The 25,651-nt window shown below is 42.3% G+C and overlaps 1 protein-coding gene across 1 annotated transcript in view; it reads left to right on the plus strand.

Moving 5' to 3' along the window:
- The window catches only part of LOC137371409 (serine protease 23-like), a 32,838-nt gene extending 7,770 nt beyond the window's left edge, over window positions 1-25,068 (plus strand). The window contains exon 2 of the mRNA XM_068033970.1: window positions 18,516-25,068. Within this exon, the coding sequence (XP_067890071.1) occupies window positions 18,532-19,650 (1,119 nt within the window). The 5' untranslated portion in view covers window positions 18,516-18,531 and the 3' untranslated portion in view covers window positions 19,651-25,068. The remainder of the gene's footprint in view (window positions 1-18,515) is intronic.
- The last annotated feature ends 583 nt before the right edge of the window (window positions 25,069-25,651 follow it).

Genomic DNA, 25,651 nt, shown 5'->3' on the forward strand with positions numbered 1-25,651 from the left:
ATGGTAGCTAAATTTGTTGATGACACAAAGATAGGTAGGAAAGTATGTTTTGAAGAGGATATAAGGAGCTTGCAGACCCATTAAAGATAGGTTGAGTGAGTGGTCAGAAATCTGGCAGATGGAGTATAATGTGGGAAAATGTGAAGATATTCACTTTTGCAGGAAGAATAAAAAGCAGAGTATTACTTAAAACGGAAAGCGACTACAGAATTCCAAGGTGCAGAGGGATTTAGGTGTTCTAGTGCATGAGTCACAAAAAGTTAGTATGCAGGTACAGCAAGTCGTAAAGAAGGCTAATGGAATGCTATCCTTTATTGCAAGAGGAATTTAAATAAAAGTAAGGATGTTATGCTTCCGTTATACAGGGCATTGGTGAGACCACATCTCGAATACTGGGTGCAGTTTTGGTCTCCTTATTTAAGGAAGGATGTAAATGTGTTGGAGACGGTTCAGAGGATGTTTACTAGATTGATACCTGGAATGAGCGGGTTGTCTTGGGAAAGGTTGGACAGACTGGGCTTATTTTCACTGGCGTTTGGAAGAGTGAGAGGAGACTTGATTGAGATGTATAAGATCCTGAATGGTCTTGATAAGGTGGATGTGGAGAGGATGTTTCCTCTTGTGGGTGAGTCCATAACTAGGGGGCACTGTTTTAAAATTAAGGGTTGCCCTTTTAGGACAGAGATGAGGAGAAATTTTTTCTCTCACGGTTGTGCGACTTTGGAACTCTCTGCCTCAAGGTGGTGGAGGTGGGGGGTCATTGAATATTTTTAAAGCGGAGGTAGATAGCTTCTTGTTAGGCAAGGGAATCAAAGGTTATTGGGGGTAAATGGGAGTGTGGAATTTGAGACACAAACAGATCAACCATGATCTTATTGAATGGCGGAGCAGGCTTGAGGGGCCGAATGGCCTACTTCTCCTAATTCGTATGTTCGTAGGTAAGAAAGGGCCTGCAGAGTGCCTTCCCTGAATCTAATAGAACAACACCCATTGGAAAGGATTAAAGTGGTGACTGGCAGGGCACTGTTCTTTAATTAATGATAACACACCATAGCATACACTGCATAAACAACAGCTTTTAATTCATTTAGGCAGTTTATTAATGTAATACTCAAAAGATACCTTTTGATTTTACAGGTCAGCAGTGGCCTGTACAAGACTGATTTAATTTGCAGTTGACGTATTATAATATTTAAATGATGAATTAAGACAGTTTTACAATGAACAAAAAATGCAAAACTACAAGCCACAGTTAATATTTTACAAGTGTACTGTAATTCCACTCTTCCATTCTGATAGCTTAAATACGATGATCCAAGTAATAGATAAATATAAGCCTCAAATAAGGCATTTGTGTCTGATGTCTATAGTAATCTAATTTAAAATATTTATTTAAAATGAAGAGAGGAAACTGAATGGCAACAGGGGATTATTGAGGAAGGTAGCTGCAATGCATACCGGCACAGTTGGCAAGATCACATAGGAAAGAATTCTTTTTAACTATAGAAAAAATGCATTTTCAAATACTTGAAATCACTTTACTCTTAACTAATTAGTCAGTTGTCAGGACTATATCTGAAGACGACCTGTAACATCTAGTAATATCAAGGGGGGATTTTCCCAGGCAAGGGGAGGTGGGTTTGGGTGCATTCTGGGAGTTAAATCTCATAAACATGACATTGGGTTGGGATCCCAACATCACCCACCCACTTCTGGGTTTCACCCGGGCAGGTTTGAAGGTGAGCATTTAATTATCATAGGTAATTAAGTATTGTTTTAACCCTCAGTTCTGGCTTTAACGGCGAGGGCATCTGTTTTCCGAGCTGTCAGCAACTTGCCAGGATCACCAAGGCAACTGGACAGCGCTTCTTCAGTGAAACTGACAGGCTAGGAAGCCTTTGTTCAGTGAAACTGAAGAGTTCCAGCCATTGCGAGATGAGAGGCTGCTGTCCAGAGGACATCTCTGAGTGCTATCACTGCTTGACAGGTAATTGCTAACTTATTGGAAGGCACACCTGTCGAGCACTGTACTCACCTTCAGCTATGCTTCCTTGCTGCCAACGGCGTGAGAGCAGCTTATGTAGCTCCCCTTTGCACCTCTGAGGAGGGCCAAGAGGAGAAGCAACACCCATCGGCAGAAACACCAGCTACCTTCTCTGCCGTAGGGCAGATGGGATGGACACTGAAATCCAGCTGGCAGGAGGAGAGACCCCCAAGACAGGCCGAGGATCAGCTCTCGCGACATGTCTGTGTGCTTGTGCTTCAGAAGGCACGGGCTCTCATGACAGGTCGCTGCTTACATCTGCAGCCTCCTGGAACAAGATCTTCTTCCAAGTGGAGCAGGTGGGCACATGTTACCTGATACTGGAGAGCCACCCCTCCCCATGGGTCTCTGCCTCTCCCGGAGCTTGTGTGCTCTATTCTGCAAGGAGAGAAGGCAGGGAGCTGAGTGTTCATGGCTTGTGTGGATAGCAGGGAAGGACAACAAGGGAAGGGAAGGGTGGATGTGAGAGTGCAATAGGCTGAGGGTGTGTGACACTGTTGGCTGTTTAGGCGGGGATGTGAAGCAGCTGCAAAGTGTGTTGTGCTGTGCAGGAGAATGCTGAAAAAGTCATTGTGGTGCTTGGTGCCTGAAAGTGTTCTACCAGTCACTTTTCCTGTCCTCTTGAGATCCTGCATTCTTTGGCGCACTGTCTCTGGGTTGGAGGGAGCACAACCCCTGCTGCTTGATTGGAGAAGTTATCCTTTTCCTCCTGTCATTGGGAAAGATCACCTCACTGCAGCCCTTCAGATCCTGCAGCAGGACCTCCAGGTAGGAGTGAGAGACCTGGAGAGCAGTGTTCCCAGGTCTACCCTCCATTCCTGCGGTTGCTGCAGCCTCAAATATCTATACTCTGTTTAGCTATTGTAACCCATGCTGTGGACCCTTCAATTATTTTTTATTTTATTTTATTTTTTATGAATCATTTCTTTTACAAATCCAGCACATCATTCCGCCCACCCTCCCTGATTGGTCAAGGAACCCAGAGATAGGATGCTCATGCTGTGGCATGTTAAAAGAGGCTCGGCAAAGCCCATTCGCTTACCATTTGAGTTCCCAACCAGCCACAGATGCCGCCGTGTGGCCAGGGATTAAGTTGGGAAAATTGCACCCCAGATGTGGCTTCAGAAGAAGAAAGATTTTGCCTGACCAATTTCTTGGACTTTTTTTGAAGGAAGCACATTCCAAAGGGTTGTGAAATATCAAGTGACATGGCTTGATTTCCAGAACATGTTTCTTGATTATAAGAGGCTGCTATTAATATGGAAAGTAGTGGGAATTCATAATAATAAAACCTAGATGTACTTCAAATGACTGGGAAGATAGAACATGGGAGCAGACTGTTCAACCCAATCAATCCATGTTGGTGCTTATCCTCCATATGAACAGCAGTCTAATTCCATGGATATAGAAAGAAAACAGGTGGGTATCTGATAGGGGAGTGATATTGATTTGGGGAGGCACTAAGTGATCCCGGGGTCAATACAAGTACCTGGGTATGTAGTAAATGCACTTGACGTGCACTTTTTAATTTCCTCTGGAGCTCTCACTTTATCCCTTAGTGCCATTTCTGCTCCTACCTCCTGCTCTTTTGAGAGATGAAATGCTGCTGTGGGTGTGAATTCTTGCAAGTAGTTTTAAGAAACAAGAATTCCCACCCACATAGCATTTTAAACTGTGGAGTAGCAGGAGCTGGGATGTAGGGAAAGGCATTGAGAAAGATAGGCAGAAAGAAAGTGTCAGCAGGAACTGAAGGGTGCAAGGGAAAGGAGAGTTGAAAAGTCCTAGCATGAAAGGAGTGGAAAGGTGACAACATGAATTCAGGATGGAGGATTTGGAACTGGTAAGCAGGGAGAGATGAAACTTGCTCATAAACTAAGGTAGGAGGAAGTGAAAAGTAACAACGTGAACTGGAGTAAAAGACTGCCAGTGTGAACTGAGCACCAGCAAGCACTGAGGGAGGAGGCAGTGGAGTGAACAGGGTAGAGAAAGGAAGTATCAAATGTGAACTGGAGTTACGGAGTCAATTGTCAGCATGAACTGTAGGGAAGAAGAAGAATGGCATCTTGAACCCAGGGAGGAGAAAAACAGGAGTGACTTCAGAAAAAGCAAATGGAGTATTTGGATGTATTTCAAGGATAATTCAATAGGATCAAAAAAGCACTACCACGTCCTCCTATAATACCTCAGTTCTGATGTAAGGTCACAGACCTGAAAGGTTAATTCTTCTTCTCTCTCCACAGATGCTGCTAGACCTGTTGAGTATCTCCAGCACTTTCTGTTTTTATCCCTGAATGGTCCTATTTGATTTTCTCTACTTTTCCCCCTCCCAGGAGATTTGATGGCTGCTGGTGGGTAGGTGGGTGCATTTGGATGTGGGAGGGGGATTGACTGGGGTAATAATGTGCAGTTGCACCATAAGGTATGGGACAGACACAATGTACCAGCTGGCCTTTTCCTGTCTGTCATTTTCATACATACATCTGTTATCACAATTTTTAAACAACTCTACCATCAACGTTATTACATACTCGTAATAGCTCACAATATCTCTGCAAGAAAAGCGAGATAATCTCTGCAATTTATGGCAAACTTCTATCGTAAAAGTGATATAAATTTGGAGCTTTAGTAACTCAAGCTCATGCCACTATGTACTTTCAATATAACGACATGTTCAGAGGCCAATATTCAGGGCTACTTCTCATTCCCGATGCTGTTGCTTCATTCCTGGACCTCGCTTTGTGCTGAAGGTGGGAATTATTTACTTAGAATCATAGGAAAGTACTTATTATTCATTTGGAAATTTCTACCCACAGTACAGAGTCCTACCCCGGATTGAAGTGGAACTGTTTGGGCATTGCAGCCAGGACCAACAGTAATAAGTATGTCAAACATGCAGAGTGTCTCTGTGAATGGGGGCGAGTGATGATGTGAACTCTGGTAGTATGATGCTCTGTTTAATATGGATAAATCCAAATGTCGCTTATTTTGCCTACAGTTTTTAAACATAGTCATGTACGGAAGGAGCCGTGATGAAATAAACAATGAAATGGAGGAATTATGAAGTTAAAGAGTCAACTGTTAAAACTAAATCACAAGAACTTGTACATGTGAACCACAGTGAAAATGGAGTAGTGGCCATGTGACCCCCTCCTGTCCTGGAAATCCACAAACTCGTCTGCAAAGATGAGGCTCGTTAACCTCGTCTGAAATAGCTCTCGGGAGAACCCCTGTGAAATTAAAAAGAGCTATTGCATGAATGAACTCACAGAGGATGCTGGAGACAGTCTAACTCAAAGCCAAACCAAGATGAATAAGGTATGAAGCAGTAACATCATAACAGAATGATTTCCATTCAGCATCAAATTATGGCCATGATTATCATCCTGGCCCACTGTGTGGTTACAACAGGGGAGAGGGCCATGTGTTTCCTAACAGAAACTCCAATGTGATAGATGTTGACCCTAAAAAGAGAGAGGGGAGATCAAGCCAACATCACAGAAAACCTGTGATAAAGGTCCAGCTGGCAAGAGAAGAACCCTGCTGACCAAGAACAGCTATCACACCAGAGACATCACAGTGCCTGAGACTAATCATCTGTGAAGATAACAAACTATACACCACCAGCTTTGGGCAGTGTTACAACCACGAGAGCTCTACAATACCTCCAAGTTCAAGACTGCAAATAATCAGGCCTGCAACTTTTTTTTTAAAAAGACTTTTCCTCCCAAGAAGACTCAATAATCTTTTATAAGCCACAAACACTTTCCTCACTTGAGACTTAAACTACCTCTTACCCTTTTCTCTATCTATTCTTGTCTGTATTTTTGGGGGGGTGGGGGGAGTGAATATGTGAGTGAGGTAGCGATCATTTTGAGATTTGTTTAAAAATAGTAGGTATTCTTGTAGGCAGAAAAATAGTCATTTGTCTGCTTATTTGACCCTAAAGATACTCGGGCTAAAGCATCATTTTAACAAAACATGATTGCGATCAGTTAGGAGATGAACAGTGGGAACCACCCACACCCCTTACCACCTGTCCATAACAACATCACACAACAACATTAAACATCTATCAATTGTGAGGTTTGAATAGTGCATTTCTGGTTTATTTTAATATAAATATTTAACATTATTTGAGACAGCATTGCTCTTGCATCATGGGAGGAGGCAGCATTTGGAAAAAACTTGTAAAAATTTAAAAGTTGCTACCTGCATATTTGCTGGAACCCTTGTCCATAGTAACAACTTGAAAGCAGAAAATCAGTGCAAATTGACTGCATTCATAGATATGAAACCAGAAGTGGGTGGCAGTTGAGTCAGGAAGTGTGCAGACACTCCAAAAGGAGTGTGTGGAATCTGTAACTGGGTCAACAATAGCAAATGACATTCAGTGCAAACAACTGCAATGGAGTTGCCCTTTCATTAATTGCAATAGACTGTCCTGAATGCAGCTCAGTAATGCAGGACTCTGTCCTGTATGGTCAGTTCCCAGGGATGCACACTGAGACAAACATCAACAGCTGCTGGAGGACCATCACTTCAGTGAAAGACCTTTTTTTTTTGGTCTGCCCAAAACTTGCTAATCCTCCAGTGCGAAGAGCTGCCCATGACTGAATGTTGCAGACTGGCATAAGGTCCAGGACTGCATGCTGAGGGATGCATTAAACCTTGGGACAGCCACCGCAAAGGCTCAATGGGGAAAGGCCAGTGTTTAAGGCCCTCCCGGCTGGAACCCATGTAAAATCCCTGAGGCTGTATATTTGACATGAAATGTATATTGTAAATATAATCTGTAATTGTAAAAGTGTAGTGAGGCACCTCAGAATGCCACATACTGTATTAAAGACACTGAACAGCATTTAACTTTATATAATGTCAAATTTGAACTGTTAGGTAATGTACCGTTTACAATTGTTATGAATAAAGTATATTTTTTGGAAAAAATGCAATAGGCTGTCAGAACAGTTGCTTATTATAGAGATTAAGCTAAGGTAAAATAAGTGATGTCAATGGGAAGTAAAAACCTATGTTGAAGAATAAATATCCAGCCAATGTTAAATGTGTTAGAAGGCAGTGAGCAAGACACTTCTTCACTGGCTTGTTTAAACAGGTATTATCCTTGATCTACTATTGCCATCTATGGGTAGAGAAAAGTATTGCTTAGACAAAAGATGAATACAGTAAATTGATTTGTCCGCTTTTCATGTAGTACATAAGCAGAATAAAACTCTTCAGTGAATTTCTTGGTGGAATTGTTTAGACCAGTCTTTTAAAACTAGAGGTCCCCATGTGTATATTTTATTAATTTTTGGCTCTGCAGTTAGGAAAAGCTTCAGGGTTTGCCAATTTTTCATTAGTTTTATTTGCTTTATTGATGCTTTGAACAAAAACACTAATGTCAACATTTTACATTTGGGCTGTTTCACTAGCTAAATCCAAAAAGTGGGATTTAATTAAAATAAACGTTCAAAGCTGCTTTTATAGATTTGGTTCACTTTTTAATAAATGATTCATACTAACCTGATTTAAAATATTTCCTTCCCAATTTATCAGATGCCTTAAGTGATGAGGTGCACTCAGTGGACTTATGTAAAAATGCTTATTTGGCACATTCTGTTTTTAGACTCAATGATAATACTGCTGGACCATTAAAGGATTATTCTCCGACTGTCTGAGACACCCAAATCAAAAGTGCAATAGGCATGAGATAACTTGCACAAGTGAATGAATGTGCAGAATTCACTGTCAGTGATGAGCTGGAAGGTGCTTTTAATCAAAGAACTGATCACAAAATGGCAACTTTACTGCTGAAAATAGATATCAAAGTTCATGTAGGCTTAGATGAATCTCATTGGCCAGAATTTTACATTGGGCAGGAGGCCCCCGCTCACCAGCTGAAGACAGAAAGGCCCCCCCCCACCCCCCCGTCGTCCGCTGGGCCTGGGGAGCCACGCTGGGATTTTTCGCTTCCCAGGCCCTTAATTGCCCTTGGGCGGGACTTCCACCGCCTTGAGTGGTGGCCACTGCTGGAACTACACCCAGCCAGCACAAGCAAGGTGAATGATGGCCCTGGAACCAAGGTAAGTTTTTGGGGCCTCACCAGGGACAATAGGCCAGGCCCCGGCGAGGTGGGGGGTGGGGTGGTGGTGAAGCGTTGTGCGATGGGGGCCGTTGGGTCTTGGGGCGGGCCGCCCCTACATGGGGCACAGGGTGCCCAATCAGGAGACCCCCACCCACCCAGCCCTCAAGAAGGCATGGCGGTGTTCATGGGACCTTGCCATCCACCCGCCGAGGGTAAAATATGCGCCATGGCGGGAGGAGGCCCTTAAGTGGCAGTTAATTGGCCACTTAAGAGCCTTGATTGGCCTGGGGCGGGTGGGCCATTTCTTGCCACCACCCTGTGTAAAATTGCAGTGGGGGTGGGAAGGCATTGGGAATGGCCTCCCGTCTCCCACTCAATTTTGTGCCCTCTCACCCCCCCCCCCCCCCCAACAGCTCCTCGTTGGCAAGGGTGGGGTGTAAAATTCCGGTCATTGTGAGGGAGACTGGCCTGGTTGGGCTCTGTATTTGGTGCCATCTGAAATTGCACAAGCCTGGGACATGTTGTGATGATATGATTGAATATAATAGAAAGCATTTTAACCATACAAAAAGAAGAAAGCTTTCGAAAAAATTGTGTAAAACTGACAAGTAAGAGGTGCAGTCTGAGGGCTTCAGGTCCATATAGAATTAGTCACAGCAAAACAGGTGGAAGCCCTGTTTATTCAAAGAGACATTGTAGATGTAATGCTGATGGCACGCTCACCAATCCTGGTTTACGGTATTTGACTTTCAATTAAACATAATATAGCTAAGTAGACTTTTACATTATTTTGTCATTTTATCTACAGTAAAAGCTTTGTTATCTGGCACTTTTCCAACCAGCAAGCTCTATTATCCAGAATTTCCATTATCTCCCAAAGCTCTCCCGGGCTGAGTTTTCCCAAGTGCAGTCGATTGTTCTTGGCATTAGTTTGTGAGGCTTGTTGGTGTAAACTGTGGCGCGGAGTCAACTCCCCCTTGGCCCCTTTATTCCCTTCACCCACTTGATCCTGGCCATCACGTGGGACTAAGTCCTCTTAATTCAGGCTCAGGCTGGGTGCTTGGGATATCGGGGTTACAGGACTATCCAGCAGTTTGTAACAGATTCTGTACTTCTTGCAGCCCCTGGCCAACATTGGAAAGGGCTGACTCTCTCTCCAACTGCTGGTATGTTGGTGCACCCTCCCCAAAGAATTAAGGGAAATTTAAAAATCAGCTTTCCCATTGCTGGGTCCTGGGTACCCTTTGGTCCTCTAGCATAACTTTGGGATGGAAGGTCCAATCTCTGGGCAGATAGCGGCAGGTGATGGGGCTTGGTGAGGCACAGTGGGCAGTACCAGTGTCCTCTGGCTGGACATCTATCCGGCCAGGTGACAACAGGAAAGGAAAAAACGCTTTCCGTCTCTTGAATCCACAAGGCTGACCTTCTCAGTGCGTCGGTTGGTGGTAGCGGGGCTCAAGGGACATCCAACGGTACCCGAACCAACCAGGTCAGATGCCAGGAAGCTGGTTGGGAGACTTTCCAACCTATTGGGTGGGAATTAAGGTTGCCATCTGCGGTTGGAAATTCTACCTTGCCTCGGTGATTGGTTCCCCATTCACTATAATGGGTTTTCTGGTCGCTGCAGTCAGACACATTTTGCTCCACAGCTCCGCGTACAACATTTGATTAACTGGAATTTTTGATCATCTGGCACCTCTCAGGTCCGGCACACGCCGGGTAACAAAGCTTTTACTGTATGAGTTATTCCCCTCTGTATCAGATTTATCATGAAGATGTGTATGGGTTCAGGTGCATGTGGGGGATAGGCTGTCAACCAATGTCTGCTCTAAGCCCACTAACTTGCACAGCTAACTTGATTACACTTCCTGTATGAACTCCATTCCATATTGCAGTCTCTCTGTCTCCATCGCATCTGTTCTGATGACGCCACCTACCACATCATTCCTTCCGATATGTGTTTTTTGCTCAACTGAGGTTGATGGGGCGCTTGACTGTGTCAATCCCATCTCAAGCACTTCTGCTGTCGCCACTTCTCCTCTATCCCAGAACCATGGTGGGGTTCCCCTTGTCTTCACCTTTTAACCCACCAGCCTCCACATGCAACAGATTATCTTTTGCCATTTCCTCCACCTCCGGCATGATGCCACCACCTGTCACTTCTTCCCCTCCTCTTCCTTTCGACATTCTAAGGGGACCATTCCCTCCACCACACCCTGATCCATTTCTCAATCACTCCCAACATCCCCCTCCCCTTCCCCCATAACCTTCCAAGCTAGTGCAGGAGATGCAGCAACTGCCCTTTTATCTCCTCTCTCCTCCGTGTCCATGGCCTCAAATACTTTATTCAGGTGAAACAGTGATTTATTTGTGCTTCTTTCAATTTAGAATATTGTATTCACTGCTCACTTTGCAGCCTCCTCTACGCTGGAAGACTGCTTCATGAACGCCTCCAATTCAATTTGCAAGTGTGACCCTGAGCTTCCGATCACCTGCCATTTTAATTATTCATTCTGCTCTCACTCTGACCTCTCTGTCCTTTGCCTCCTACACTGTTGCAATGAAGGTCAAGGAACAGTACTTTCGTTTCGGCACTTTACAACCTTCCAAACTCAACATCGAATTCCACAATTTCAGATTATAAGCACTGCTCCAGTTTTTTCAGATAGCAGGTGCTGTCAATGATTCTGCTATTCATTTAATCACTTCTCTCTTCTGCCATATCGCAGACCTTGCCTTTTGTTCCTCTCCTTCTACCCACATTTGTACTTGCTTAAAAGCTGTTCATCTGTAATAGTTTTACATACTGACAAAAGATCTGAAATGTTAACTCTATTTCCCTCTCCATGGATGTTACCAGAGTTACTGAGTATTACCAGCATTTTCTGTTTATACTTGCCTTAATTTGATGTTTTTATGTAGTTTATATCTCATGAGGCTTGTAAACTACATGAAAACAGCACAAATATCTCAATGCTTTTTATTATATACTTAGTTTAATCATTTCTTGGCGAATTATTTGTCATTTAGATTGCTTGGCTGAGCTAATTTGATCAGCATTTATAGTATCTGACCAGAAGATATTGGTGCTGGTTGCACACCCAGATGGGCTTACAGCTTGGAAGGGCATTGCATGAGAACATAGGAGTAGAAAGAGGAGTGCAGGTATAGACCAAGCTGGCCTCAGAGCTTTCAGGTTGCTGTTGGAGAACAGCAGTCAGTAGGCCCCAAGACCTGAAGATCATTCTCCAAAACAAAAAACGTTTCTACTTCTTGATGAGGTTTTCTGAGTCTTGATGTCAGGCCTCTACAAACACTCTGATATGAGTGGGATCCAGGTCCCTATTTTCTTACTTTTTCCCTGGGCATAAAAGGTTATTTCCCTGGGGTTAAGATCAAGAAAATCTGCCCCGTTATGTACCATCACCTTGCTTGTCAGTATATTTACAAGCTTGGTTTGTGACATTGGTGAGACAGATTATTTTCAATTAAAGTGTGCTGCACAGAGGCTGGCAGAAGCCTCTCGGCTAATATTAGGGTATCGCTCCCTGATGTACTAGTTGCAATTTTTCTTCATCTGTCACCAGACCACCGCTTCCTTCATTAGTCATGACAAAGTGAAAATACCCTGATTGCCAAACAAATAATTTAGGCGCTTTCCATGTGCCGTATGATGGGTACAAATAGATAAGGAATCCTGGCATCAGCTTTCACATACAATATGTTCTTTGAATAATGAATATTTCCCATTTGTATAATTAATTACATTGCTCAAATTTTAAGGTGGTACAAAAATGTCATAACTATGGTTTTGACCTAGATTCACCAAAATACAGTCTTGAGTATGGTTATCATGTACCTGATTTATTCAAACATGAAAACAGCTAAGATTGAATGACTGATGAATATTTCACAAATGCCTGCAGTATTATATTCTGGGCATCATTCACCAATTTCATTTTTAAGGAATGATGGCCCTGATGACTGATGTACACCATTGGATTAGCTGAATTTTCGCCATTTGAGGTGGGAAACAGGAGCTGAGTCTGTTTATCGGTCAGAAACCAATCTCCGGGGGTGGTGGGGTGGATGGGAGGATAAAGTTCAGATTTTCATGTGGGGAAGCCCTTGGTATGGAGATGGGATTCCTATCTAATTAGAGTCAGTGGGGGCTGGAATGGAGGCGGGTCAGGGGAAATGTAGGACTCATTTAGACTCCCACAGCAGCCTTCACTGAGGATGCAGATTATCCTGACTGAAGGAGAGAGCTGCATTTTGTGCCAAAGCTTTCCACTGCACCAGAGGGAGGTGAGATGTCACGGGACCCATGGGCCTGGCACCTAGGGCAGGGAAGCCCCGCATTTCATCAATGCTGACCTGGACCTATTGCTGGAGGCAGTGAGGGAGAGGAGGGAAGTCCTCTTCCCAGAGGGTGGCAGGAGGAGAACACATCTTGTAGCAGGGGTATCTTTCTCCACTTCCTCTTTCTCCTCTCTCTCTCACCTCCTCCTGATGAGCTATTTCCTTCCAGGGCCTCATTGTCCTCAAGGTTCACATCTCTCTGCAGGGTCATATAATGGAAAGTGCTGTAGACCACTACAATGACCAAGACCCTTGCAGGAGGGTGTTGGAGGGCACCACCCGACCAGTCCGGGCACTGGAATTGCATCTTCAGAAGCCCGACGGCCTGCTCAATGGTTGTCCTACTGAGCAGGAGGCATTGGTTATAGCACCTCTGTGCCTTTTGGGCTCCCTTAGAGGGGTCATTAGCCATCTCTCGTTCCCCAGGATCTATCCATGCTCTTTGGAGGTAGGAGTGATGATTTGAAGCAGCGTAGACTGGTGGAGGATGATGGAATCATGGCAGCTGCCAGGAAAGTGAATGCACAAACACAGGCTGTTGTGGTCCCAGACTAGTTGGATGTTGAGAGTGTGGAAGCCCTTCCTGTTGATGGATCTTGCTGAGTGCCTTGATGGCCACATGAGTGCAATCGATGATGCCCTGCGCCTGGGGGAATCCAGCAATAGAGGCAAATCCAATGCCTTCTGTCCCTGTGAGGCCATGTCTGTTCCCAAATGAATGCTATCCAGCTCTGGAAAAGAGGGCATCAATGACGAGATGCGGTGGCTTGCAGCCTTTTGCGAGATGCCACAAGGTCTGCAGCTGGTCCTTGAAAGGAGCTAGTTGCAAAGAGGTTCAAGGCCACAGTGACTTTAACAGTTACTGGCAGGGCATGGCAACCAGTGATGTGAGGTCTTCAGCGATGAGGGCACAGATGTCAGTGACCGTCTGCATGGCGAGTGTCCTGTGGCACAGGGTCTGGGTCATCTCCAAGTAGCTCCATCTTTGGCAATAGATCCTGTGTTGAGGGTTTGGCCTGCATTGTCTTCCTGATCCTCTTTTTCCTCTCCTGTGTCTTCCTGATGCCCAGTGTTCTGTCCTTCCTGTGGAGGGTGATGCCCCCAATGCCAGTTGCAGACTTCCTTTTTAGACAGGTGGCTGCCCTTTTGTGATTGGCAGCCTTGTCCCCTGCTGTTCTGCCCCCTTGCTGCCAGTGGGCTGATGACCCTGTTCAATGTCTGAGTGCCCACTCTCCTTGCTACCTGCGCAGCTCCAAGGGCACCTACTTACCAAGGGCCAAGTCCCCTTTTGCCCCACTGACCCTCTTATGAGGCTGGGGTGATGCCCTGGGCAGCCTTGACTGGCTCCACACTATGTCAGCTTCTGAAACCTGTTTGGCTGCTTTAAATATTCCACCCTCCCCCTTCAACAAGCTCTTTAACAATTTAATCGGCATCAGTTGGGAGGAGAGTGGGATTCCCCTTTTACCTGACTAGGGGGCACCTCAAATTCAAGTCCATTTCTTAAATGAGGTAAAATCAACCTGAGCCAGTAATTTCAGAAATCCAATGGTAGCATAAATTATTTGTTCTTTTCATACTTTCAGCCAGGTTGCTTCAGGAGATACCTGTCCTCCCCGAGGGAGGGAGAGGCACAAGACTAAGGAAAAAGTGGGGCGGGAGATACAGGGGGAATCATGCAAATAATTAGTGATTTTGGTTGGCAAATGGTAATTCATAACATCTGTTTTATGTCCTTGATGCAAAATGTAATGATGCAGTAATACCATCAGAAGCAGCAAAAACGAACATTTTCTGCTCATGGTTGAATGGATAGAATTGTTACCGTGTATCATTAAACCTACGCCTCTAGCTGACCTTAACATTTATGAAGATTGTTAAGAAAGTAGCTCTAATCATCGGCTTAATGGTTAACTTAAATAAGTGCTGAAAATCAGTTTAAAATGACTTTTGAGTACATTCTTCAGTGGCTAACTGTACAAATATTGTCAAGATCAAAAGTTATAGATGTTCTTTTTTGCTGAGATGTTGAAAACATTTTCAGTCCCTTTCCACATGTTGAATGGATTGTTTAAAAAAAACGTAGACAATACCCTGTTAGCTTTTTTGCCCTTTCAATTGGCAACACAATGTGTGCTGACATAGTTCATAATACTGTGTAGCTATTGTTTTTCCAGTTAGTTATTTGAAGAGACAGTATCCCTTTGTTTGCTTTTCCTGAAATATCAAATGTCTGAAACACCCACCCGGATATTGGCTAATGCTAAAGCTAGGGATTTGTGATATTATAAAACTGGAACACAGTGTATTCAAATGATTTTGAGTAAGATGTAAGCAAAGTCAGCAGTTTTAGCTTTCTGTGATAAATAAAACACATACCACTTTCAATTTCTTGCTCCACATAAAGGAAATATTTTTTCTTAGAAGTCTGTCACCTTGGCAAAGTATCTCTCAGTAAACTTGTAGGGAGAATGTTCATTTCTTCCACCTTGGGGAATCAGAGTGGTACAGAGCAATAGGCTTACTGATGGGTTTCAGCCCTGCCATTGGTTTAATAGGCAGTTAAGTTGGGAACCTCCTGAATGCATTTAGATCAGGATCCTATTGGAGATATGACCTCAATGACATTCTTGTGGCCTGCTGGATGAAGCGTCTGCTCTGGATGCTCAGCTTGATAGAACCTGTTGACCAATAAGCAAATTTCCCCGAAAGGTATTAAATAAAAATTATTTAAAGGGTATTATCTCAATTTGGTGGGATAATAGTGGGTCACACAAAACTGGCAATCTCGTGGTGGCATCTGATACAACTGTTACTTACAAACTATGATGGGGTATGTTATCAGTTGGGGGAAATGCACAGACCAACTGCCCAGGGGTGTAGCTGGAGGCCTGGAGTCAGGAGGAGCAGAAAAGAAAGACTTGCATTTATAAGGCACCTTTTAAGACGCCCCAAATGTTTTATGGCCAAAGAAGTACTTTTTTGAAGCACAGTCACTGTTGTAATTTAGGAAACGTGAGAGTTGATTTACACTCAGCTCGATCCCACAAACAGAAATGAAATAAATGCCCAAATCCTTTGTTTCAAGTATTGGTTGAGGGGTAAATACTGACTAGGATGCTGGGAAAACTCCACTGCTCTTTTTCGAATAGTGCTGTGGGATCCTTTGCGTCCACCTGAGAGAGCAGCCATTAGGCTCTTCACTAATGCTTTGACATATGGGCGGGGTGCCATGTCCAGCATGAATGGGCTTCTAGATCAGTGGACATGGATGAGTTCACTCAGCATTTCAACAGGCTCAAGCTGTGATATTATTGTATTACAAGCAGTTCAAAACTTGGAAATGGAATAAATAGTGTGCAGGATAGTAACAGACTTCAGGAGGACAAAGACGAACTGGTGAACTGGGCAGCCACATAGCAGATGCAATTCAATGTGGATAATTGTGAAGGAGGGCAACAAAATGGAGAGGCAGTGCAATCTAAATAGTCCTATTTTGAGGGAACGCATTAATGCAGGGATCTGAGGGTGCATATTCACAAATCTTCAAAGTGCCAGGGCAAATTGAAAATGCGTAGGGAAGCATATGGAATACTTCACTTTGTAAATAGAGGCATTTAATATAAAAACAAGGAAGTCATGTTAAACCTTTACAAATCACTGATTAGGCCTCAGCAGAAGTATTGTCCAATTTTGGGCACTGCCCAAAGGAGGTTATAAAGGAGGTTTACCAGGGTGATACAAGGGATGGGGGGTGGGGGGGTGCTTCAGTTACGTGAAGAGATTGACAAAGCTGTGTTTGCTCTCCTTAGAGCATAGAAGGTTAAGGGGAGATTTAATAGAGATACTCAAAATTATGAGGAGTTTTGATACAGCAAGTACGGAGAAACTACTTGCTTAGGAAAGTGTGTCGATAATCAGCAAAGGAACTAGAGGGGAAATGTGGAGAAATTATTTCGCACAGAGGATAGTTAAGATTTGGAATGTATGATTTGAAAGGCAATTGGACACGTACTTGAAAAAGATTAATTTGCAGTGTTTTGGGGAAATAGCCCCACTCCCCAGCTAAATTGGACAGGTCTTTCAATGAGTTGGCATAGGCAAGTAGGGCCAAATGGCCTCCATCTGTGCTGTAAGCTTCGCGGGGCGAGACATTGGATATGGCCCAAAAATGGTCACAGGGATCATGATGCTTGATTAACCCGTTCCCATTTGATCCAATGTTGGCACTACGAAAACTTTTTCACCTCGATAGAGGAGATAGTACTCGCCATCATTGGAACAGCCATGATTGTGGCTGTGGCCAGCAGCGGGGTTGAAACAATTGAGGATGACAGTATCTTTGTACCTAATCCTCCTCCTCACATCCAAATCCCACCCCGCAATCACAAAATCTCTGATTCCCAAGCTGCACATGATATAAGCATGCACCTCTTGCTTTCCTGCCTCCCCTCACTGTAACCCTATCCTTGTGACTTTCTCCTTTCGGATACCCAAGCACTGACCTCTGGGCAGGCAGTGGTGCAGGAGTGTGAGGTGAAAGAGAAAGAAGGGGCTTATGATGATGAAAGACCATCACTCGATCTCACACACATGGTCACCAGCTCAGGGACTGACACTGCATGTACTTTAGAGGGTGGATTAAATGCAGGATCTGCTCATGGTAAGTCACTGGGCACGAGTGGCCTACAGCCAGACAGTGGGAAAGGGTAGCATGGGTGCCAGATTGCCGGCAGGTGTGGTGACATGAGTTCTGCTGTAGAAGACTTATGAGAAAATTGGGGCAGTGCACAGTAAAAGGCAGGTGGGTATACACACAGAAATTCTTGGTTCATTGGCAGGCCTGCCAGAATGCCTGTAGTTGCTATCAAGGAGCACGAAGAAGACCAGCTCCAACTTGGCACAGGGCTTCACGCAGAGATTGAAGCCCAACCTTTCCATTGTGAAAATGGTGGCCAGCACAGTGAGAACACTTGTGGATCCAACCATGATGCAGTATCTGCTTGCCAATGTCTGTTTCGATTGCAGCACAAGGACCTGAGAAAGAGCTTTCTTATGCAGCAAGTGGTAATGAATTGGAACACGCTGCCTTCAAGAGTGGTGGAGGCAAAGACAATTAATGATTTCAAAAGGAAATTAGATGGGCCCTTGGAACTAAATGTGCAAGGCTACTGGGATAGAGTGGGGGAATGGGACTAACTGGATTGCTTTACAGAGAGACGGCATGGACTTGATGGGCCTAATGGCATCCTGTGCTGTTATGACTCTGACGGAGGGCCTCGGTTTAATGTCTCATCCAAAAAATGGCATCTAGATGGTGCAACACTCCATTAGACGTTCTGACTTGGGCAGATTGGTACCAAAATTCCGCTCTGCGCCCCAAAAATAATAATATGGGCTGCTGCTGCTGCCCTAAGGTCCCTCATGCAATCAGGAAAATTATTCCCCCCAGCCTTTGGACATTTTTGGGGCTGGCCATGCAGCTCCAGGCTACCTGATATCGCGCCAGACTAAATCTGGCGAGCTGCATTTGAGTGCTTGCATGGAACAGGCAGCTTGCTGGTGCTTTTTAAATGAGGCTGGGCCTTCAGCATGGTTCAGGCCTCCCTCTAAACCCCCGGGGAGTTGGCCTGTGCATTTTCCCCAACTGATGCCCCTTATGTGTCTGTAAATAACAGTTGTGTCAGATGCCATTAAGCGATTGCTAGTTTTGTGTGACATTATTATTGTGCCAAATTGAGATAATACCCTTTAAATATGAATGATTAAACACATTTATATATTAGCTGGTCTATTGCATTTTTAAGTTTATTCACAGTAATTAGGTGGATGTGCACTGTATATAGTTCCCCAGTGAAAAAAGTGAATTTGTTATATTTACAACTAGTCAGCAGAATGTGGTGCTACCCAATTATCAGATTAGTATTTCATGAATGTTATGTAGGAGTTGATTTCTGGAGCTAGCCTTTAGAACTGCAATTGTATGAAGTTATTAGCATCACTAACCAAAGTCTGTTCTTTCAACAGCTGATCGCCATTCATCATGATAACAGTGCCAATACTAGTAATTTTTCTTTGTTCTATTAAGCATGTAATAATGCTTAAGGCAGAATGGCAAAAAATAAAGATACCTGCTGTTTTGCCTCAGGCAACCGTGACACTGGAGAAAGCACATTTTCAGGGCAAAGCAAAGCTAGAAGTAATCTCTCCATGTGAATTAGAGTGCCATAAAAGAGCACCCCTGCCAACGTATGAAGACCTGAAAGAATATTTGTCTTATGAAACTCTGTACCTAAATGGAAGCAGAACTCTTACAAACGTGGACATCTATGGTTTCAATGTTGCCGATTTGGTAAACAAACAGAGTCACAGGAGCAGTCGAAGAGCAAAAAGACAAATCTTTGGTTTGGATGGCAGATACAGCATCTTGGCGAGAAACTTTCTGTTGAGCTTTCCTTTCTCAACTTCAGTGAAAATCTCCACAGGTTGCACTGGAACTCTAGTAGCCGAGAAGCATGTTCTAACTGCTGCCCACTGTATTCACGATGGGAAGAGCTACGTGAAGGGTGCACAAAAGATGAAAGTTGGATTTTTTAAACCAAAACAAAAGGAGAATGGGAAAGCTACAAATCAAAGCAACTCAATTATTCCAGAAAAACCTAGGTTCCATTGGATACGAGTAAAACGGACACATGTTCCAAAGGGATGGATCAAAGGTTCAGCGAATGATATTGGTATGGATTATGACTATGCACTTCTGGAATTGAAAAGGCCTCACAAGAAACCCTTTATGAAAATAGGAGTCACTCCTCCTCGGGGAAGGCTGCCTGGTGGCAGGATTCACTTTTCTGGATTTGATAATGATCGTCCAGGAGATCTTGTTTATCGTTTCTGCTTGGTCAAAGATGAAACTTACGACCTCCTGTATCAGCACTGTGATGCTCAGCCAGGAGCCAGTGGGTCAGGTGTTTACATCCGAATGTGGAAAAGGCAGAGTCGGAAATGGGAGCGAAAAGTGATTGGAATATTTTCAGGGCACCAATGGGTGGATAAGAATGGTGTGCAGCAAGATTACAATGTGGCTGTTCGGATCACTCCTCTGAAATATGCACAGATTTGTTTCTGGATCAAAGGAAATTTTGTTGACTGTAGAGATGGATGAAATCTTAAAGTATTTTGCTCTGCTTTTTTACCATGCAAGCTGGTAAACTCTTGTATCACAAACAAAAATATTCAATTCTAAAACTTATTTTACTGTGGGTACAGCTGTTCTGTCACTGGGAGTGAACAAAAGAGAACAAAGTATTGCAATAGAGTTCAATAAATATAGAAAAAAAAGCTTTTAAAATGCTTGTATTATCTTGAAAATGTGGTGATATCTTGAATTAAAGGAAGTATTCCTTTTGATAGCTTCTTCAGGCTGGATTTTGGAGCTCACTTAAAATATGCCATGTTTAATGTAATAATTTCTTTTCTCCCAGCCAGCCATAAAGTTCAAAATAATTTAAATACTGTTATCAAATAAGATACATTAAATGCCTGTTGATGTCTTAATAACGAAGGCTTCTAAAAATGTTAGAGCACTTAAAATGAGTTTTCAAATGAGCTGAGATTTTCTAAAAGGCCATTCCATCCTAACTGAATCACTGTATTAAATATGGAAATCGTATCCGACTAGACAAATGTAATTTTACAGAAACTGTGGTGATTTTTCTTTACCCTTGTAAGGCCACCCATTTTGAGTACAAAAATATGGGAGCAGTGTTTCAAAGATATTTTCGTACACATTAATGTTATTTCTGAAATTATGCTGTGGGTTATGGTTTGCCCTGGGCCAGAATTCCAAGACAAGCTATTAATGACAATTTATTGGGGATGTGATACAATGGCTGGGATTTTCCCAGAAGGGCTTAAGTCTAGATTTCGGGACTATGTGTGGATCCCCAGACTGCAGCAGCAAGCTTCCTGGTGGGGGCCTCTTTAATTAAGGAGTGGTCCAATCAGAGGGCCAGCGGCAGCTCTGCAGCCTAGGCAGCAGCACAGACAGAGGTCGTCGCTGCTGAGGCTGCAAGGAGAACGAGAGGGCGCCTCCATTTTGAGGTGCCCTTGCAGTGGCATTAAATTTTGTTTCTCTCTTGGGGCCAGGCAGGTAGTCTGCAGTGATTGGAGGTGTAACCCCTCCAGCATCAAGGCTGTGTAAGTGGCCTTTACCATTGAGGACCCCCTTTTTGGGCCATGGAGCCTTCAAACATGATTGGGTTCCCGCCCCCCCGCTCCACTCGACCAGGTGACGGTTCTCCTATGCATCTGCTGCCCTAGTTCTTCTAAATGGTATAAAATAACAGGTTTGGTGGAAAGGCTTTAGCAAGTTTCTGCATCCAGTCGATTGTACACTCTGAAGCCACAATACACATCTGGTGGATGCGGAGGCAGGTACATGAGGTCTCGATCAAGTGGACTGCTTTGTCCTGGATGGTGTTGAGATTCTTGAGTGTTCTTGCAGCTGTATCCGTCCAGTGAAATCTCAGCCTGTACATCCTAGCACAAGGCCAATTTTTCGGCTTTCCTATTTTTAGGTCTTCTCTTTCTTGGACTTCCCTGTCCGAAATATCAGCTGATGTTTGGATGGCCAATCAACTCTCCATTTGCATTATCCTCAAGGAACATGTTTCAGTCTCAACTTAATGGCAGATTTTTGTTCCCCTTCAAATGATATTCTGGTAATGATTTGGGAACTGCAGTGTTATTTCATCTTCATAACATACATTATTGGATGGTTTTTCTGCCCCTTTATGTTATTGAGACACTTGTACATTTTATTTACTGTCATTTTTCTTACAAGGTGTTTTTACTGTTGTAAAGTTTCTTAAAAAAAAAGTGAAACTTGCAGATAAAGCTATCTCATTCTGTGAAATAGCTGTGATTATTGTTACTATCGAGGTGGGAGGAGTGCACTGTCTTTTCTAGTTTCACAGGTCTCAACATTTTTTTAAAATGTTTACCCAGTTACCGATGTAGTCAATCATATGCTCTTTATCCCAGGATAAAATACACCAACCAGGTTTATTAATAAATAACAAAATTATCAGCTTATTATAAACCAGTAACGAAGCAAAGCATTAACATAGAGTGAAATATGAAAGTTTCTCTTTTTAAATTCTCCACACACAAACTCATACACACACTGAAAAAATACAGAAATTCTCTCTGCAGAGGTCTGTTACAAAACAAGACAAAAAAGAATACTTTGGCCAAAATACTTGTTAATTCTTGAGGAAAAGAGAGAAGATATGGAAAGATGCCTGGTGTCCCAAATACGCATAGACGGCTGTCACTGACATCTTTCTGGAGCAATTCTTTTCGGGCGATGTTGAGGATCAGTTTGGCAGGCTTTCCAAGAGAAACACAGCATCAGGGGTTTCTGGCAGGTTTTTCAGCAGAAATGCAGCATCAGTTTCTCTGTTTCTTACACTTGATTCTCAGGAAGTTTTCAAAGAGACGGAAGAGGGTGAGCTGATAGTGGCTGCTGTATTGGCTGGTTTTCTCCAACTGTCTTCAAAACAGTTCACACCCCAACACACTGTCCAAAGCGAAACCAAAAACAATATCTCAAGAGTCAAGCCTCCTAACCCCTATAAATCTTGACCTGTCACTTCTCTAAACATCTTCCCCAGGTCACCAAGGTTTCTGTTTATTGCTTAAAGCACATGACTTCCAGCAAGACTGTTATTAAACAACATCTCAGTGTTCTTTCAATGAACTGTCAGCAACAAAGCAAAGTCCAGCTTCTATGAAATCTTCAGCCTTCCAATGAATCTATCTTCACAATTTAAATATAAGTCGTCAAAAACATATGCTTAACAAAAAATATAGAAGCACTTTCGCAACATAACTTTCTGTTTCCATAACTATGCAACTAATATTCAAAGTCTTTCTGGGGCACAGATGAAAACTCCAGCAGTAAGTGCACCAATTTTAACATTCGAAATAGCTAAACATTTAATGAAAGTTTCTTGATGCTATTCTGATATTTGTTGATCAATTGTGCAGTTATTGACATGCATTAATATTTTTAATTGATTTACTGCATTTTTTTAAACAAACATTGTTCTAAGTTTATACAGTATTTTGTAATCCTGTGTGCATGCTATTCCAAATAATGCAATTCACATCCGAAATATTCAGGATATTCTAACACTTTCTCCATAATTACATTTCATTGATCCAGCACAATAAATTATGCTATACATCAATTATGTGTATTTGAAAGTTCTCATTTGAGCCAATATTTTGTGTAGCCATTTGAATGATTGGTGTGATGCAGTGTGGAACAACTTGATTGAGACCCACTGCATCTCAGTGAAAGTGAGCACCTAGATTAAAAAGTCTCATCATTCAAAAAGGTAAATTCTATAAGTTTCGTAATGCACATAATACCTGCAAGAGGACTTGAATGTTCTCATTGCGTAAAATTGAAATTTACCTTTTCCAATCCTTGATTAATAATCTAGACATTGAACTTGCAACTTCATAATATTTAGTCATGTCATGGAAAATTCTTACAACATCTCAGTATATACTTAGTGAGTAGAACTTTACAGCTTAGAGTACTTGTGTATCAATTTTAAGGTAACCTGATACTGATACCAAGGTTTATCAATGGGCATCACAAAGACTGTATTGGAGCCAGGAAAGTGAGAAATTTAACTGAATTGGTTTCAGTGAAATAGCTGTTAAATAGTGGTTAGTTTTCATGGAAATTTACTCTGGTTTGGGGGAAAACGCTCATGTGAAATTCTGTATCTATACTTTTGCATCTTTTAAACTTTGCTAAACCTAGCTATCCATCCCATACATTCTGGTCGCACTCAATCCTGTGACCTTGGTCATAACTTGAATGTCTGGGTCACAATGATAGCAGACTATTTATCATAAATTCCATTTTGTTTTTATATCTATTTTAATTCACTCGCTTTCCTTATCCTTCCTTTCAGTTAAGAGGTGGCTAACTGGAACACAAAATTGAATGTTAATGTAGTTTTTCACTTCTTACCATTGTCAAAGTTGCAGTGAAAATCCAGAGCCAGGACCCAGCCTGACACCAGGGAGAAGCACATTGAGAATCTCTAGAGCAGGAGATCTCACATTGCTTTAGTTTGACACAACAGTCTAATATCTAACAAGATTTAAAGTTCACTGTGGTCTCTGGTACCTTTGCAGATACTTTTCAACTGAACTACAATTAATTTACATATTTAAAATAAATGGATCCTGCCATTCACACTATCTAATAATTTAACTGCTAGTAGAGGAACTCTGCCCATGCATGGTTAAAAGAACGTGCAGAGCTCTGTCCTGAGTAAAGGAATCTGAGTTCAACCCATACATTGTAAGCAGGTTACTCACTAGCTGGAACTGACAATTGTGACTACCAGTCTGAGACAAGTAACTGCAGTGCGAATGCATTCTTGTGGGTGAATCACAGTAACAGTTAATATTTGGACTTTGAAGCAATATTTATGCTATGAAAGTATGTCTGATCTGTACAAGATTATTCACTGAACCTTATGGAACATGACAACTGAAATTATTTGGAACTAGTTAATATGCTTTAACAATGCCTTGTTTCTGCTGCAGCGACTAGTATTATTGGGTATCACTATATCTTTGTGCAAACAAACACTGACATGGTTAAAAGGATATTGGCTAGTATGTTTATGAACTAAACAAAAAGAGATGAGAGGGTACCCACTGATTATCAAAAGTGTTCAATTTGTAATTTGATCAACACAGATCAACTTGTGACTTAAGCATTATAGCACCTTCATAAATCTTTGTAATTTGCCCAGTTTCACCATTAATGACTGTAATCACATTTGATGGGGTTATTCACTTGTCTTAACTTGAACCTGAAGCAATAATAATGTGGAGTAAGCATCTTGATTCGATGCCAGCTGAACTTCCTTGGGCTAACTGAAGTGAATGTCTATTCAAAAGGAAATGAGCAAGTTGTTATTGGCTAGCAATGACAAAAAGACATAAATTATTTGGCCACAAAATATAACCATGTGTGTAATGATTGCCTTTGAACAAGATAGCGTATATATATATTTTTAAAAAAGAATGTAAAAGTCAGTGTCAAAATTTAGAACAATTACTTTTAATGCTTGATATCTCAAAGCAATAGTCACAGTATCTGCTGTGTAAAATGTCTGAAACTTCAGTTTATTCAGCAAGAAGATTAACATAGGGAGAAATGTATAACAGTATTTTTGTCTGTTTTTCATACAGTCCCACCTGGTTGGACTATCAAAGTGGTGAAGAATCCATATGCATTTAGATTCATCTGTTTGTAAACTTAACAGAATTAATTTTTGTGCACAAAGATCAAAATTGTTTAATTTGTAATCCAAACATTTATGCCTTGTTAAACTATCAGATGTACTGTCCTGCACTGAGAATTGTTTTTAAGATCCAATGACTACTTTTCACTTTCAACTGAGCTGTGGGCTTTGAATGTAGACAATTTCTAATGCAATCTATGTCAATATTTTAATCAATAAAGCAATGAATAAGGAAACTTCATTGTGTCTCAATTTCTTGAATTGACTTTTTAAAATGTGTAACTGCCAACCGTTTTGACAGCACCCACAGACTGGAGACGGATTTTAAAAAATATATAGATTCCATATAACATCAGGAGTTCGAAATGTCAGCATAGAGGAAAGCCATTCAGCAAATCGTACCTGCAACATCTCCCCGTCAGATCAGAGCTATCTACCTTAATCCCATTTCTTTGTTTCTTTGCACTTTTCAGTATTTTTATTCTTCAAGTGTTTAATGCCTTCTTAAATGACAAGACTTTGTGGGCTTCATATTTAATATTCTGATAAGTCTTTGTGAAAACATTTCTTATAACCACAACAACAACTTGCATTTATAGAAGCACTTTTCCTGTAGAAAACTGTTCCAAGTTATTTAACAGAGGCATTATCAGGCAAAAGTAGATGCTGAGCCAAAGAAGGAACTATTAGGAGGGGTGACCAAAACCTTAGTCAAACAGATGGGTTTTAAGAAGGCTCTTGAAAGGAAAGGGAAGTATAGGGATGGAATTCCAGACTGCTGAAATTATCGCCACCATTGTTAGGACAAAGAGTGGGGTG

The sequence above is a fragment of the Heterodontus francisci genome, chromosome 6 (genome assembly GCF_036365525.1).
Source record: "Heterodontus francisci isolate sHetFra1 chromosome 6, sHetFra1.hap1, whole genome shotgun sequence".
In the NCBI taxonomy this organism is placed as follows: Eukaryota; Metazoa; Chordata; class Chondrichthyes; order Heterodontiformes; family Heterodontidae; genus Heterodontus; species Heterodontus francisci.